This window comes from Micromys minutus (assembly GCF_963924665.1).
Source record: "Micromys minutus genome assembly, chromosome: 9".
Taxonomy (NCBI): Eukaryota; Metazoa; Chordata; class Mammalia; order Rodentia; family Muridae; genus Micromys; species Micromys minutus.
This window is the reverse complement of record NC_137978.1, coordinates 16,147,524-16,161,483: the sequence shown is the minus strand read 5'-3', so window position 1 is coordinate 16,161,483 and position 13,960 is coordinate 16,147,524. Positions and strand designations below refer to the sequence as shown.

Genomic DNA, 13,960 nt, shown 5'->3' with positions numbered 1-13,960 from the left:
TGCATTCTGGGGTGTGGAGTTGCGGTAGTAGCAATTTCATGCACAGTTGAAGCCTGAGAACCTAGCTCTGGCAGGATTCCTTAAGCAAAGAGCCCCAAACCACTTTGCTACTGTTGTCAAGTAACGACCAAAGTCCAAGTGTGCAAACCCAGGCTCCCCGAATCCCCGTCCACCATTTTAATCACAGCGCATCCATCCGAAGGCCTGGCTTTTGTTTGATATTTGTTTCTGAAATCCGGACGTGTTTATCTATGGTAGGAGGATTACAAAACAATTTCTTATGTTGTCTGTGACTCAGTTAACTTGTTAACATCTCCAGTCTTGTGCTTTGCAAGAGAATTTGTTAGTCTTTGGCATCGTGCCCTAACAATGAATGTTGAAGGAACGAGCGGATAAAAATTACTTTTTAAGTTAAGAATATTGGAGCTCCCAGTTTGCTGGAAACAGAAGATCCACGTAGCCCCTTTTGACTTTTATTTCTCTAACTGGCTGTTCTGATGCCAACAGTACCGGGTAGAGGGGACGGAGCACCAAGAAACCAAGAAACGGTGTCACGGAAGGGGACTCAGAAAATTCAAAACACGTTTTGTAAAATGATATAGAAATGGAAGCTTTAGTAAGAGTTTGGGGACAGGGGAAGGCATTTCGCTGCTAAAAATCAGTTGTCTTTGATTTTCTTTTCTTACAATCTAGTCTTTATTCCCTTCCTGCTCTGCCCTCTGACAGTTCTTCATCCCATTCTTCCCCCCTCCCACCCTCCCTCCCTCCCTCTCTCTGCTTCGCCCCCCCCCCCCCAGCGATTGCAAAAAGCATTATTTATTTACTTTTTAAGCCATGCACTAGACTAGCATTGCCAGCAGTGAAGCCAAGGAGAAAAAGAAGGGCTGCGGCGGGATTTAGGTTTGCTCTTGGTGGAGGCAGGATTTAGCTGCTTTAGCTCGGCTCTGGGTGTTGGCCTCGAAGTCCTGGGCACCTGCAGAGAAAAGAAAGAAAACAATCGCGTCGTTATAAAGCTGCCCCCTCCCCCTGCGTTGCTTCCGCCCGGCCGCGTGCAGCAGTCTCTGACACCCGCCAGCCAGCGGTAGTGGCTCCTACCAGGGCCGTGGGCCTGGCTCCCTCTTGGCAGGGGTGGGGGTCTGGGAAAGACCAGAACGCAAAGCCAAGGGCAAATGCCCGTCTCCTAGTGGAGAGTTGCCTCCCGGTCTTCTTTGGTGCCTCCCGACAGCCCCGCCTCTGAAAGGCTGAGGGCCCACCCGCAGTGACCTTTTCAGACCCCCCCCCCATAACTATTAATGGAGTATGAAGGCTCCTTTTAAGATCTTCGGGTTTCCCAACAGACAGGCTTTTGCTGGCCAGTTTCCCACCCTTCAGCGACTGTTCCCACAATCTCTGTCCCCGTGGCCCTGTCAGTAGCAGCTTCTCTAACCTCTTCTTTATCCTGACCATACCCCCCACCCCCACTTCAGCTCCGGTGTGCAGACCGACTCACTGAAAACAGGTTTCCTCCCACACGCCCCTGGGAGAGAGCGTCACTTGGAGGGATGGGGCCATCAAATTAGGACCCACCCCAGCCTCCGTCCTGCTTGGTGCTTGGAATCACTTTCAGGGGCCAGAATGAGACTACAGTATACTTGTTCCAGTCGAAATGGGACCTATTCTAGACTATATCTACACTAAACATCGGTGTCATTTTCGTATTTCGCCTCATGTCTTATTTTAATCAAAACATTTTCCCCCTAGCAAATGAAAAACTTAAAGCCTGACACTTTATGTTGGGATGTGTCCTGTAGAGGGGACGGGATCCAAGAAAGCAAAGGCTTCCTGGTTGCTGAAGGTTTTGAAAGGAGGCTTATACTGATATGTGGTTTAATCATGTCTCCAAGAAGCGGGACGTTTACGTTTTATTAACTATGTGTATACTCCGCTTGCGCACTGCTCACGAAGGCCAGAGAGACATCGAATCCCCAGGAGCTGAAATTCCAGGCCGATGCAAGCTGCTGGAAATGGGAGCTGGGAACCGACCCAACCCTACCTCTAGAAGAACAGGCCGCTTTTAACAGCTGAGCCACATCTCCAGCCACTAACGTGTAAACTTGAAAAGGCGGGCAAGGATGGGGTCTTTGGAGGGGAGCATGGGAAATCTTCATCTCAGATACCCTCAAAACGCCCCGGAGGGGCCTAGAAAACTTGCCACTGCCAAGGCCAAGGTTTTACAAATGTGTTGAGCAAGAGCTGAAGGACGGTGGGAGAGTAACCTGGTTTGGAAACTGTGGAATCAGTCCACCAGGCAGGACTGAGAAGCTGCCAAATCAAGGCAGGCAGCGAGGCTCTGCGTGTGCAGAACCGAATGCTAGACCCCTGGGCCTTCCTCCTCTCCTGGTTACCCAGCCTAGGCCTTTACCAGGAGTAAGCGGGTAGGTAAAATGGGACGGTGTTCTCAGGCTCATTTGGGTTACATCATTTTCTGAGTTTCAGAAGCTCTTGGACCAACCATGCTCACCCAGGCGTGCCTGAGCAGAAGCTATGCCTGTCGGCCTCGGGGATGGTCCCAACCGCGCCTAAATACCGCACGACGTCGTGATGTCCCTGCTCCTCCGCCAGGTCGAGCGGCAGGCGACCCCAGGCATCCCGTACATCCAGCCGCGCCCCTGCCCTGTGCAGCACCACCAGAGTGTCCAGGAAGCCCTCCCGCGCGGCGTCGTGCACCGGTCGGGAGCGGGTGCTGGGGTCCTCGCAGTTCGGCTCTGCACCATAGAAGAGCAGGAGAGCTGCTACTTGGACGTTGCCCATCATCATTACCTGAAAAGTCAGAAGAAGGAGCAGAGGGGTCACAGGCAGAATGAAGGCAGGACTCAAGAAAGAAGCCCTGTGTAAGACGCTTCGCTTCGGACCAGACACCCACAGCTCTAGCCCTTAAAGGCTACCCGTCCCGCCCTGGAATTCTTCCTCACAGGTTACAGCGTTGTTTCCTAAGATTGCCTGGTGCTGAAACCCCTGTAGGACATCCATCGCCAGGGGCACAGACACACTGTACTCGCCTCAGCTGAGATGAACTGAGATTGTTTGGTAATTACTAAAAAAGTGGTCGCACAAAAGACAACCAGAAGTCTCAGAAAAAAAATTTTTGTTAACCTCGTCTTCCTGGAATGTTATACTTCAGTTCTGTTAAATATAAAATAAGAAAGCGTGTTACTAAAATAATAATGTCTCCTCCCCATCTTAAATTATCGGTCCTTTGAACTGGGACTAGAAAGGCTTTGTAGACAGCACTCTTTTAAGGGTCTTGAGGTACATTATTCGAGTGTGTAAACCTAGGCTCCCTGAATTCCCTTCCACTCTGTGCTACCAGAATAGGCTCAAGGTTTTCATAGATGTCCTGCCACCGAGAAGCAGGGACACAGCAGTCAAAGAGAAGATGTAGGCCAACAATGGTCCCTAAGCCAGACAAAAGAAAGCAGATTCTGGCTTTCACTCTTCTAAAGGAAAGAAGCCCTCCAGACTCATTCTAGAAATCCAGCTCCTGCAATTACGTAGTGATAGCTTTGTGTTTGTTTTAGTCATTAAATGTGTGCTAACTGGCTCAGTTGGTGGGATGCTTGCCTGGTGTTTTAATTTGCTTTCTGTTGCTGGAATAGAGACCATGACCACGAGTATCCTGGGGAAGAAAGTTGATCACAGTTCATCACGGAATGAAGGCAGGCTAGGAACTCAAACTGCACTGGAACTTGCTGGCGGAACAGAAGCAGACAACGGAGGGACAGGCTCACAGGCTTGCTCAGCTCCCAACCAACTAACTCCCAAAGGGTCTTACTGCTCACACCGAGCTGGATTCTCCCACATCAATCAGAAATCAAGAAAATGACCCTCCCAGGACTTGCCTACAAGCCAATATAATGGATACGTTTTCTTAATTAAGGTGCTTTCTTTCCAAATTACTCTAGTTTGTCTTGTTGACTGTCAAACCACCTGTAAGACCTAGCGTATGAAAGAAACTCCGGGTTCAAACACTGCATGAACCCTGCGCACCTGTATTCTCAGCACCCAGTGAGCAGAGGCTGGGGGTCAGAATTTCAAAGTCACCTTCAGCTATGGATCATGTTGAAAGCCAGTCTGAGCTGCATAAGATCCCCACACACACACACTAAGAGGGGAGGCGTGCAAGGACTAGGAGAAAAACTGTAATCAGGATATGCTATATGGGAAAAATGTATTTTACATAAAAGGAAAAATTATAATTTGTTAGAACAGTAACAAGAAAACAAACCAGTTCTCCAGCTTAAAATTTGCAGTTAGCTTTGGACTGCCACTGCAGGTCCTCCTGGCAGAATCCCCTTCCCACGTAACTTCCCACGTGATCGCAGGGATTCCAAGGCCACACAGAAAATCCCAAAATCTCAAAAACAACTGCAGTGATAAAGCCATTCCCATAGAGGGCTGGACGAAACACAGTGCCTTATGCATGAGAAGCAAAAGCTCAGCCACCTTAGCTCCCTCCAACTACCAGAGAGGAATTTTGAAATGGAATCCACAACCCCCACAGAAACACACAACTCTTTTGTTATGAGTAAGGGACTCTAGTTCTGGGTGACCTCACACCTTCTGGCCTTGGGCGGACATCAGGCATGCATGCGGTGCAGCTATATGTTCAGGCAAAACACCTATACACAAATAATAAAGAATAATAAAGAACCCAGCTATGTAAGCGGGACTTCTGCTGCCTAGCGGGAAGCTTGACTCGGGTTGGAAGTCAGGCTTACAACACCAATGGAAATGTTAACTTCAAGTTACCCGCTTGCAGTTAACACAAATAGAAGTCATATTGTAGTAACTATCAGATAAAACTTCCCCAAGTTACTTTACTTACAGTGGTAACTTTTCACAGCTCTTTAGGGTAAGACAAAGAAAAGAAAGGTCAGGCAAGATAACAAACTTTGCTGTCTTACCTGACCTTTCATTTTCCAGATTCATTTGGTGAAAAGAGAGCCAAATCCCACAAGTTGTCCTCTTACTCCCCCCCCCCCCACAAAGCTCCTTCACAACTGAATAATAAAGTCAGCCTAATTAAAAAACAAAAACAAAAAACCTAAAGTTCTGTAAAGTTACCTGGACAATAAACTAGGCAGAATTTGCTCTAGAGAAAACAAGAAAGCCCCAAACACCACTTTTGTACAGAGAACCAACAGTTTTTGAACTGATTTTATCGGCTTCTGCTTACACGCCGCTCCTCCTCCTTTCCTGTTGAAAGTTTTAATCTCTGGAGACTTCTCAAGAATTATATTAGCAACCACAGTCTTGCGTGCTCTTTGGGTGCACATGGGTGGCCAAGAAGTTTGCCTTGCTGTGCTCTTTGGATTCACACCTCTCCGTGTGTGTGTGTGTGTGTGTGTGTGTGTGTGTGTGTGTGTGTGTGTGTGTGTGTGTGTCCCCGTCCTGCAGTAACATTACACTCGGTTGGTTTTGTTGGCCACAGATTGTTATGCTACTTCAGACATCTCTTATCCAGTGCTGAGGGTCGGAATTCTGTGTGATTTTAAATATGAATTGCTCATTATCTATATGAAGACAACACGATCAATGGCACTAGAGTTGCTGATTCTTTCTCTGAAGAAAGTGAAACTAACTCAGGCTTCAGGAAAACTGTAAGGGAACCACAGAGAGGGGAAGGTTACAACACAAGCCATGGGTGTTGAAGACCTCCATCTTGCGCAGAGTACTGGCTTTACAAATTGCTTCCATCCTTTATGGTATGGAAAAGTTGAAATGGCAGAGGTAAAATGAATACTAAATCGTTTAAAATGAATTTCTAAATACTTAAAGAAAGTACCTTAAATTTTTTGTTGATTTGTTTTTTCATTCTTCTCTCTCTCTCTCTCTCTCTCTCTCTCTCTCTCTCTCTCTCTCTCTCTCTCTCTCTCTCTCTCTCTCTCTCTTTTGGGTGGGGGTAGGGAGGTTTCTATAGTTTTTTTTTTCCTCTCCTGTATTATCACTGCTGACCTAGAACTGAAAAGATTAGTCTGTCTCTGCCTCCTGATTCCGGGATGAAAGGTGTATCCCACCATAGCCCGTTTTTTTCTTTATTTCCTTTTTTTCTCTTCCTTTCTTCCTTTCAGAAACTAAGTGTCACTGTCTCAAACACTGAGTTGATTAAGGTTCTGAACCACCCCCCCCCATTCCCCCTTTCTCCCTTACTAAACAGCTGTCAAAACCATCGACCAGACAGACTTACGCTTCTGCATCCAATAAATAAGGTCATCTCTTACATATTTTAGGACTTCAGATACAACCTCCTCAGCCACATGTAACACTCTGTATGTTAAACTGTAAACTACAAACACATTATTTTTAAAGGTTCACATTTATCTTGTACAACTTTTCCAGAATCAAAAGGTTTCCACGATTGACTTGCAAATGAGCTCAAGCTTGTTTGTTTTATTTTCATTCTGTGATTTAAAGTGTGTAAGATACAGGCTTCTGGAATGCACATTCGTTTCACAGGAATTTTCTGTGTTAGAATTAGATGGATGGTTACTAGGGCGGATGAGTCCTTTCAGGTTAAAATTTACTAAGCTGGTAAAAGCAAAACCAGAAATGATCTTCTGCCAGTAGATGGGAGAAAAAAATCTCAATGATGAAACATTGAAAACTCGATGCCAAAATGGTCATACTGCAACAAGCCAGTTTAACGGGGGTCCTCCGGAGGGCGGCGGCAGCAACAAAAGAAAAAAATCTGGGTGTGCATTTTAAATGGTAATTGAATGTTAGCTCTTCGTCAACAAAAGTCATCCCATTGCAGATGAGACACCCCTTGCCTACCTGAATCGGGGTACGACCAAAAGAGTTCGGGGCGTTGGGCGAAACCCCGGCTTCCAGCAGTGCTCGCACCTCGACTACGCGGCCCTGGGCCGCCGCCCTGGCTAGTCTGTCTGCAGAGGACTCCATGCTGCTCCGGATTGCGCTCTGCGAGTTTGCCTTCCTCACGGAGATTCAGAGCCCGCCCAGTCGCCCAGTCCTGTGACCATTGGGGCCCTCCTTTCTTCCTCGGAGGAAGCGGGGCGAACCCCGCTCTGCTCCTGACTTGGCTTCACAGCCCGCTTTAGGTGGCGCTATTCGCCCTGAATATAGCAGGAATTGGATATCCCGGAAACCACTGCTGCCCACCCCTGGGGTCGGGAAGGGGATGGAGCCCGGATTGCAGAAGAGGCGAGGGGTTCCTGTGGAGAGCAGGGGGTTGAAGCAGCGCTACAGGGTCGGACAGCCTTCACCTGCTACCCCCGCTGACACCCCTCCCCCCATGCCTGGCCACACCTTGACGCGCTGGGCTCCTTCCGGGTGGGCACACCGAAGAGCCACACACGTGTCTTCTTGCAAAGTGAACTAGTCCATTCCCCACCAGCTCCAAATCTCTCCAGTGCAACACCCAGGATTTAGAAAAATGAAGGAGGGTAGTTTTCATCGCCAAATTGGAACTTATGATATCTAACCTCGTAGTAAAAAAAAAAAAAAAAAAAAAAAATCGCGTGCTCTTTTGTTCAGAAGAGCTACACCCTCACAAAGCTGAGATCCCAAACAACTCATTTTGGAGGGTACACGCCCAGGATGAAACCCGAATCTTGGCGAGGGATTTTCAGAAACATTTTCTGAGGTTGTATCAGTGCCAGGATTCCACGCACAAATGCACAAAAGTGAGGTGGTGAGGTCATGGGAGGGCGATCTGCTTGCAAAGCTTTCATTGGGCCGTCGTGAGTTTAAATGAGTTGATGTGCTGCGCATAAACGTTAATAACTACCGCACACCCAATCGCAAGGGATTAAATTGTTCATTCAAAACGTATCTTCAGTCTTATGAGGCAGAAAGAAGAGCGGGCTTAGGGCAGAATTACCAGTATAAGACCAAAAGGAAGATTTAAAAAGACAGTCTTCACGGAAAGGGCAATGACCCTTCATTTCCACCGCTCGAACCCAACATAGACTCACGGAGCCTGCTTTCTGCCTCCCCCCACCCAGTGCCAGGATTAAAGGCCTGGCATCATTTTCTGTAGATCTTGAATAATTTTCTCTTTCCATGTTCTTTATATGGCTGTAAGTAGTTTGACTTTTATATGTGTGTGATAAGAATGCTAATCTTATCCGGTGGACACAAAACTACAGAGACAGAGAACTCATTCACCAGCTTCACGAATTCAAAGGAGTCAAAGGTGTGTGTGTGTATGTGTGTGCGTGTGTGTGACAGAGAGAAAGAGACAGACAGACAGACACTTACCTTATATTATACCCCAGGCTGGCCCTGCTTCAGCCTCTCCAACTGCTGGGATTATAGGCACTATTAAGCTACTAAGCTGGGTTTAGTTTAAATAAACTATGTAAATTTCTGAGGCACTGTTCTCTCTCCTCAGGTTTAAGTAAATTATGTAAACTTCTAGAGGTCTAAAAGGAAAATAAAATTTACCTTAAAAGGGCCATTTTAGGGAGTAAAGAATATTCTGTGAAAATCCAGGTATATAGTGGGCCAATAAATAAAAATTATTTTGGAACACATATATGTTCTCTCATGTTAGTGATGGAGGCCATTAAAGTCAATTTCCTCTTTACTCTTATTCATAACTGTGTATTCCTGCAGAAGTTATAAGGACCAATAAATAAATCCCTTCTAATAGTTGTGATTAATTCTCCTTTTGGATCCAACCCTCTAAAAGCATCCCTGTGGTCATAAAAGTACTTGTGTTCTAACAAAGGAACTTTCAGAGAAAAACTAGTCATATGTGTCCAGTGTTTCCCCTGCTCTGTATCCTACCTAACACGTTTCTTTTGAGTGCATCTTAAGGAAAATTTTTACCCCAAGTTGGCCCTGGGAAACCTAGGTTAAACAGGGAACAAAGCCTTTATCACTGATACATGTTTATGTCTGCCCCCTTAAAATTCCCTTATGGAGTGAATTTTTCCTTTTAAAAAAGTGTTGCCCTCTGATTGCTAACTGGAAGGAAGAATGGTATGCTGTGCATTTGGGTGTCTGGAATCCCAATTCTGAGTAACTTCTTCAAAGGCGTTATGAGTTATCATAAATACTAAATTTCACATTCCAGCCATTTTGAAGGTTTTGAAAATAACTTTAATGACACACACACACACACACACACACACACACACACACACTTTTAAAACAATAGTCACCAGTGCCTTCTGAAAAATTCACTACAACAGGTCATTGAAATTAAGATGAAAGATAAAATAATAATAACACTTTCGGTTTTGATCACTACACTGAGTTTTCTACTACAGAAAATTACAGATGTTATCATCCAGACGGCACATAAGACTTTACCCTATATGCTTTCCTACAGGGGGTCTATGCAGTTGTATATTTAGAAGCAAGGGCCTTTACACCGATTTTCATATGGCGCCTTACGTTGGATTTGGCTAGGGACTTGACTGTTAGATGTTTGCAGGGAGACGAACATCCTCTGCCTACTTCTACCAGTCATTACCATCGTCTCAGGCTTACATGGGGCAGGGAATAGGAATCCCTGCTGCTCCCAAACCACAACTGTAGGACTGTGTGAACACCAAGAACAGGCGTTCGTTCTTCTGTTCAGACTGTTCGTGCAGAGCCTCTTGTTTGCTGCGTTTAAATCAAAGTAGAAACAAGTGAGAGATTTCAGCTTAAATTTATGAGATGTAGAGACTTGGGAGCTCGTAAGAACTTCAGTAATTATTATGTTGCCTTGTGTTTTGAACTTTTCCACTGAATCAGTAAATATTCACTGGGATGTAGAGACTCATGCTGAGCCTGAGAGTGACTTAAGGGGGTTAAAATTGTGTAGCCCGCCCCCCTGAGCATGGTGGTACCACACTGCTCATCCCAGCACTTTAGGAGGGTGGGTCCCAGGTCAGCCTGGGTGACAGAATGGGAGTGATTGACTCCATCTTAAAATACCAGAAAATGAAATGGTGCGTATGTTTATTCCTAGGTCCAGAAGCAAACCACGTCAGTAACACAGTAACCAATGACATTTTACAGGCTGTGATATTTGTCTGAGCTTTAACCCTTAAACAGAAGACAAGACAAAGTAAATTATTAAAACCATAGAGCACTATGGTTAAAAGAGATAATGCAGATCAGAGTCCTCTACTAGGTGCCTCATCCTAAACAATTCTGTGAGAAAACATCCCTTCATTATTTCTTTTGGCTGAACGAGCTTCTTTTTAAGAAGTGTGGTATTACATAGAATATAATGTTGTAAGTACTTGGTATGGAATTTTCAAAGTATTTCACATTACATGGGCTCTTAATTATTTCAAAGTAAAAAGATACTACTTTTTATATGGAGGAGGATTTTCAGCTAAAGAAAATGTGTCTTTAAGGTGCTGTGTCTTTAAATTGGATGCAGGAATCGCACAAAGGCTGAGTCAGATGATTTGGTTACAGAAGAGGCAAAGCAAGAAAACAGTGGTACTCAGAAGAGAAAGCAAAACACCAATTTTTCTGAATAGGGCTAATGTCACAGGGTACACCTGGTAAGGCCAAGAAGAAGCTATAATCACACTTTAAAGGTACCCAAGCTTGGCTTTTTTTACAGCTGTGCATGTTCCTCCATCAAAGATGTCCCCACCCCCACCCCAGCCCATGTCTGTGCTTTTACAGACACACAAAGGCCCAACATTTTATTTGTCAGCTCTGTTATGTTATGGTAATATTTTACTGTAAGCTTTTGATTCTAAATAAATAATTCAAACCAGTGAAACCCTTGTATCTTCCTTCCTTTTTTAAATAATAGCATTTTAGGTTATAAAAAGTCTGGCTCAGATATTAAAGTAAAGTAAAACCCTCATATGTATATGGAGAGAGACATATTCATCTGGTATAAACAATGTGAAGTATGACAGAACTTTGAGCAGATGATTTTATTGTGGCTTTTCTATATAGAATTTCCAATTGGACACTGTACGCTTTAAAACATCCCATTATGCCTTCCCCTCTTAACATAAATCTCTGATTATACAAATCTGGTATCTCTTGAGATTCTTTCCCCTCCCAAAAGTGCTAAGAGTTTTCCTTTTCATTTTGAGAAATGATCCCTCCTTTGATTTTCAGTTATTCTCCTACTTGGAATCCAAAATATGCTGAACTCTAAACTATAAACATCTTCCCTACATTTAAAAACAGCTAAGCAATAATAAAATTTTAAATAAGCAATATTGATCTATAAATGCAAATCATACCCAGGGGTCAATTATTAACAGAATCCATCTCAGGTGTTAAAATAAAGATACTGAGGTCCACCAAAGACCTGCAGGACTAGAGTTCCAGGAGAGTGACCTGGAGGAATCCAGGAACCCTGGAGCCTGCTGCAACTGCTGCAATGTATACCCAGCCCCCCACTTCCCACCTTCTGGTTTCTTTCATGCTTCTAAGAAGAAAGTAAACACACTGAGAGAACTTTGTGCAGTTTTCCTAGTTTCAATTTACATAAGAGATTAGCTAACTTTATTCAGACAATTCTGAAGGTCTATGAAGTAGCTCTTCCTTGAGCACAATTTTCCTTGGGTATTGGGGGTGTTTTTCAGTAGGGCCTGTAGCTAGTGCATCCACAGTTCCATGTGGAACCACCTGCTTTTCACTGGGTTCTGTAATCATTTGACCACGTTGCAAGAAGGTGATTTGGTGGTAAGGGACAAAGTTGACAATGTGTTGAAGAAGAATGTAAAAGCCCTCTGTGGTGTTTATATTTTGATAAGCAGATCCAATATACATTCCCTAACTTAACTTTTTTTTTCTGATTATGGTTTTGTGGAAATACAAGGACTGTCTGGGCCCTTCTTCAAGAGGATTTTGCTCTCTGGTAGCACCAACAATTTTAAGTTTACCTGGGCTTGCTGATCACACCGACATAGCACAAATTGCCATGCAGGGGATCCACTGAGGTCTGACATTGGAGGATACTTTTATGAGAATTTTCCTCACAGATTCTCTTGGGCTTCAGTTCTGATTAGTAAGTGTAAGATCTCACCCTAATGAGGAAGATTTGCATTACAAAGAGAGGGGAGTCATCACTGGAAAATGACTGACTCTAGAAGGCTTGTTGCACTTCAGACATAGAAGCAGAGAGACCAGGACTCCGAACGACCTGAATGGGAATCTTCTAAATGCACATCCCTGGGTGTTCTCTTAAATAAAGCTGATTTACTCTTTGCTACCATCCCCCTCCAAAACCAGCAGACTTGGTGAAGTAGATCTGATCTCCTATTAACATCTGAATCTATTGGAGTCTGGCTCTGCTGGATACCACTCCTGTGTCCTGTGAAAGCCTTTTCTTGCAAAACCTACACTGTTACCACTATCTGATTGCATCTTATCTGTGGATGTAGCCCTGGGCAGGAAACTGGTCCAGAGCAGACTGAAAAAGAAATGAAAGCCTGGGCAGTGTGTGGTGATAGGTAGATCTAGGGTCTAAATTCTGGTTATTTGGTCTTGCTTTGGCAGCCAACTAAATCAGCATTATCTCTAGGAACTGGGAGGGTAGAGGGGAAGGAATGGGGGAAGGTGTCAGGAGCTGAGGGTCTGGGGACCAATATCTGAGCTGTGTAGAGCTCCTCCGATAACCACTGGTGCTCTTGGGGCCTCAGGATGCCCAATAAACCTCTAAGAGATAGGCTCCGCCAACCAGTGATTCTCAGTCTGAAGTCACTCAAATACCTCAGCATGAGTGTAGCAGGTGAGGCTGGGTGAAGGCAGGCAAAGAATAATAAGGCTGGTGCCAACACTGAGATGGGACCATCATCCCAGGGCTTCAGAGAGGGGTCAAGCCAGGAAGCACCCTTTCCATAAATGAGCTAGCACATTTACAGTTAAAGCCTGAGGTCACAGCCCTGGCCAGATTTCCCAAACCTGAGACTCCCACAACTCAGTTCTTCATTCATGTAACACTCTTAATTCATCCCTGATGTGCAGTTTTTATGGGGATGGGAGCTGACAATGAAATACGATTGATTACTAGTGATATCAGGGGACGCTACTTTGCAAAACTCAAAAGTACGATGAAGACGATAAGATAAATAATATCCTTCCACTGTTCCCCGTCTGAGGAAATCATTCCCAAAGTGTTTCTCACATTCAATCTCACTTTTAGAAATGCCTAACTTTGGGGAGTGGGAAGCATGGACCTTTAATTCTAGCACTTGGCAGAGGTAGGCATGTCTCTATGCATTCAAGGCCAGTCTAATCTACACAGGAAGTTCCAGGTGCTCAAGGGTAGATAGCGAGACTCTATCTCAAAGAAACAAAAACAAGACCCAATAAAAACCCCTACATTTAAGTAACTATTTTACGTTGTATAAAATATAATAAATATGTCAGTCAGAGAGGACACACACACCTGCATCCTCCTAGAGAATCCGGGTCCATCTGTGCTACATAGGGAAGCTGTCTTAAAATCAAATGAACATCTTTAGTCATAGCACTTGGGAGGTGGAGGGAAGCAGATCACTGTGGTTGGAGGTTCGGCTGGTCTACATGGTGAGTTCATAGGGAGACCCTGTCTCTATCATTTCATTCCAGATTGTAGTTGAACTACAATTTAACGCCACATTGCTATGATTTGAGGCAGCTTTCACTCTTCCTGTCCTGGCTTTCATCAGATAATATCTTTCCTTAGGGTGGTATCTACATAGAACAGCTGAATATAGTGTAAGCATTTGTATAGTTCTCATCCTGTGCTATGAAACTGGCTGGGGATATGGCTCCGCCCACAGAGTACTCTGGAACTCTTGAGTTTGGCCCTCAGAACTATAGAAACAAGGTTGGGTGGCCACTGCCAGGCATACAAGCACCCAGGAAGTGTTCCGATGCTTATTTCAAACCTGCCCAAGCTAAATCCACGAGACTTTGTCTAAAAGTTGTTTCTCATGTGCTTGTAATGTGCTTGTGAAAGGCCACAGTAGAGATCAGGTGGAGATCTCAGGCTAGA

The 13,960-nt window shown here is 44.7% G+C and overlaps 1 protein-coding gene across 1 annotated transcript; it reads right to left on the bottom strand.

Moving 5' to 3' along the window:
• Positions 1-933: 933 nt before the first annotated feature.
• Positions 934-6,939, bottom strand: LOC308424942 (cyclin-dependent kinase inhibitor 2A-like; the record flags this gene model as incomplete). Its single annotated transcript, XM_080922117.1, has 3 exons — positions 934-973; positions 2,501-2,799; positions 6,814-6,939. 3 exons carry the CDS (start codon positions 6,937-6,939, stop codon positions 934-936), a joined length of 465 nt encoding a protein of 154 aa, XP_080778243.1.
• Between the last annotated feature and the right edge of the window lie 7,021 nt (positions 6,940-13,960).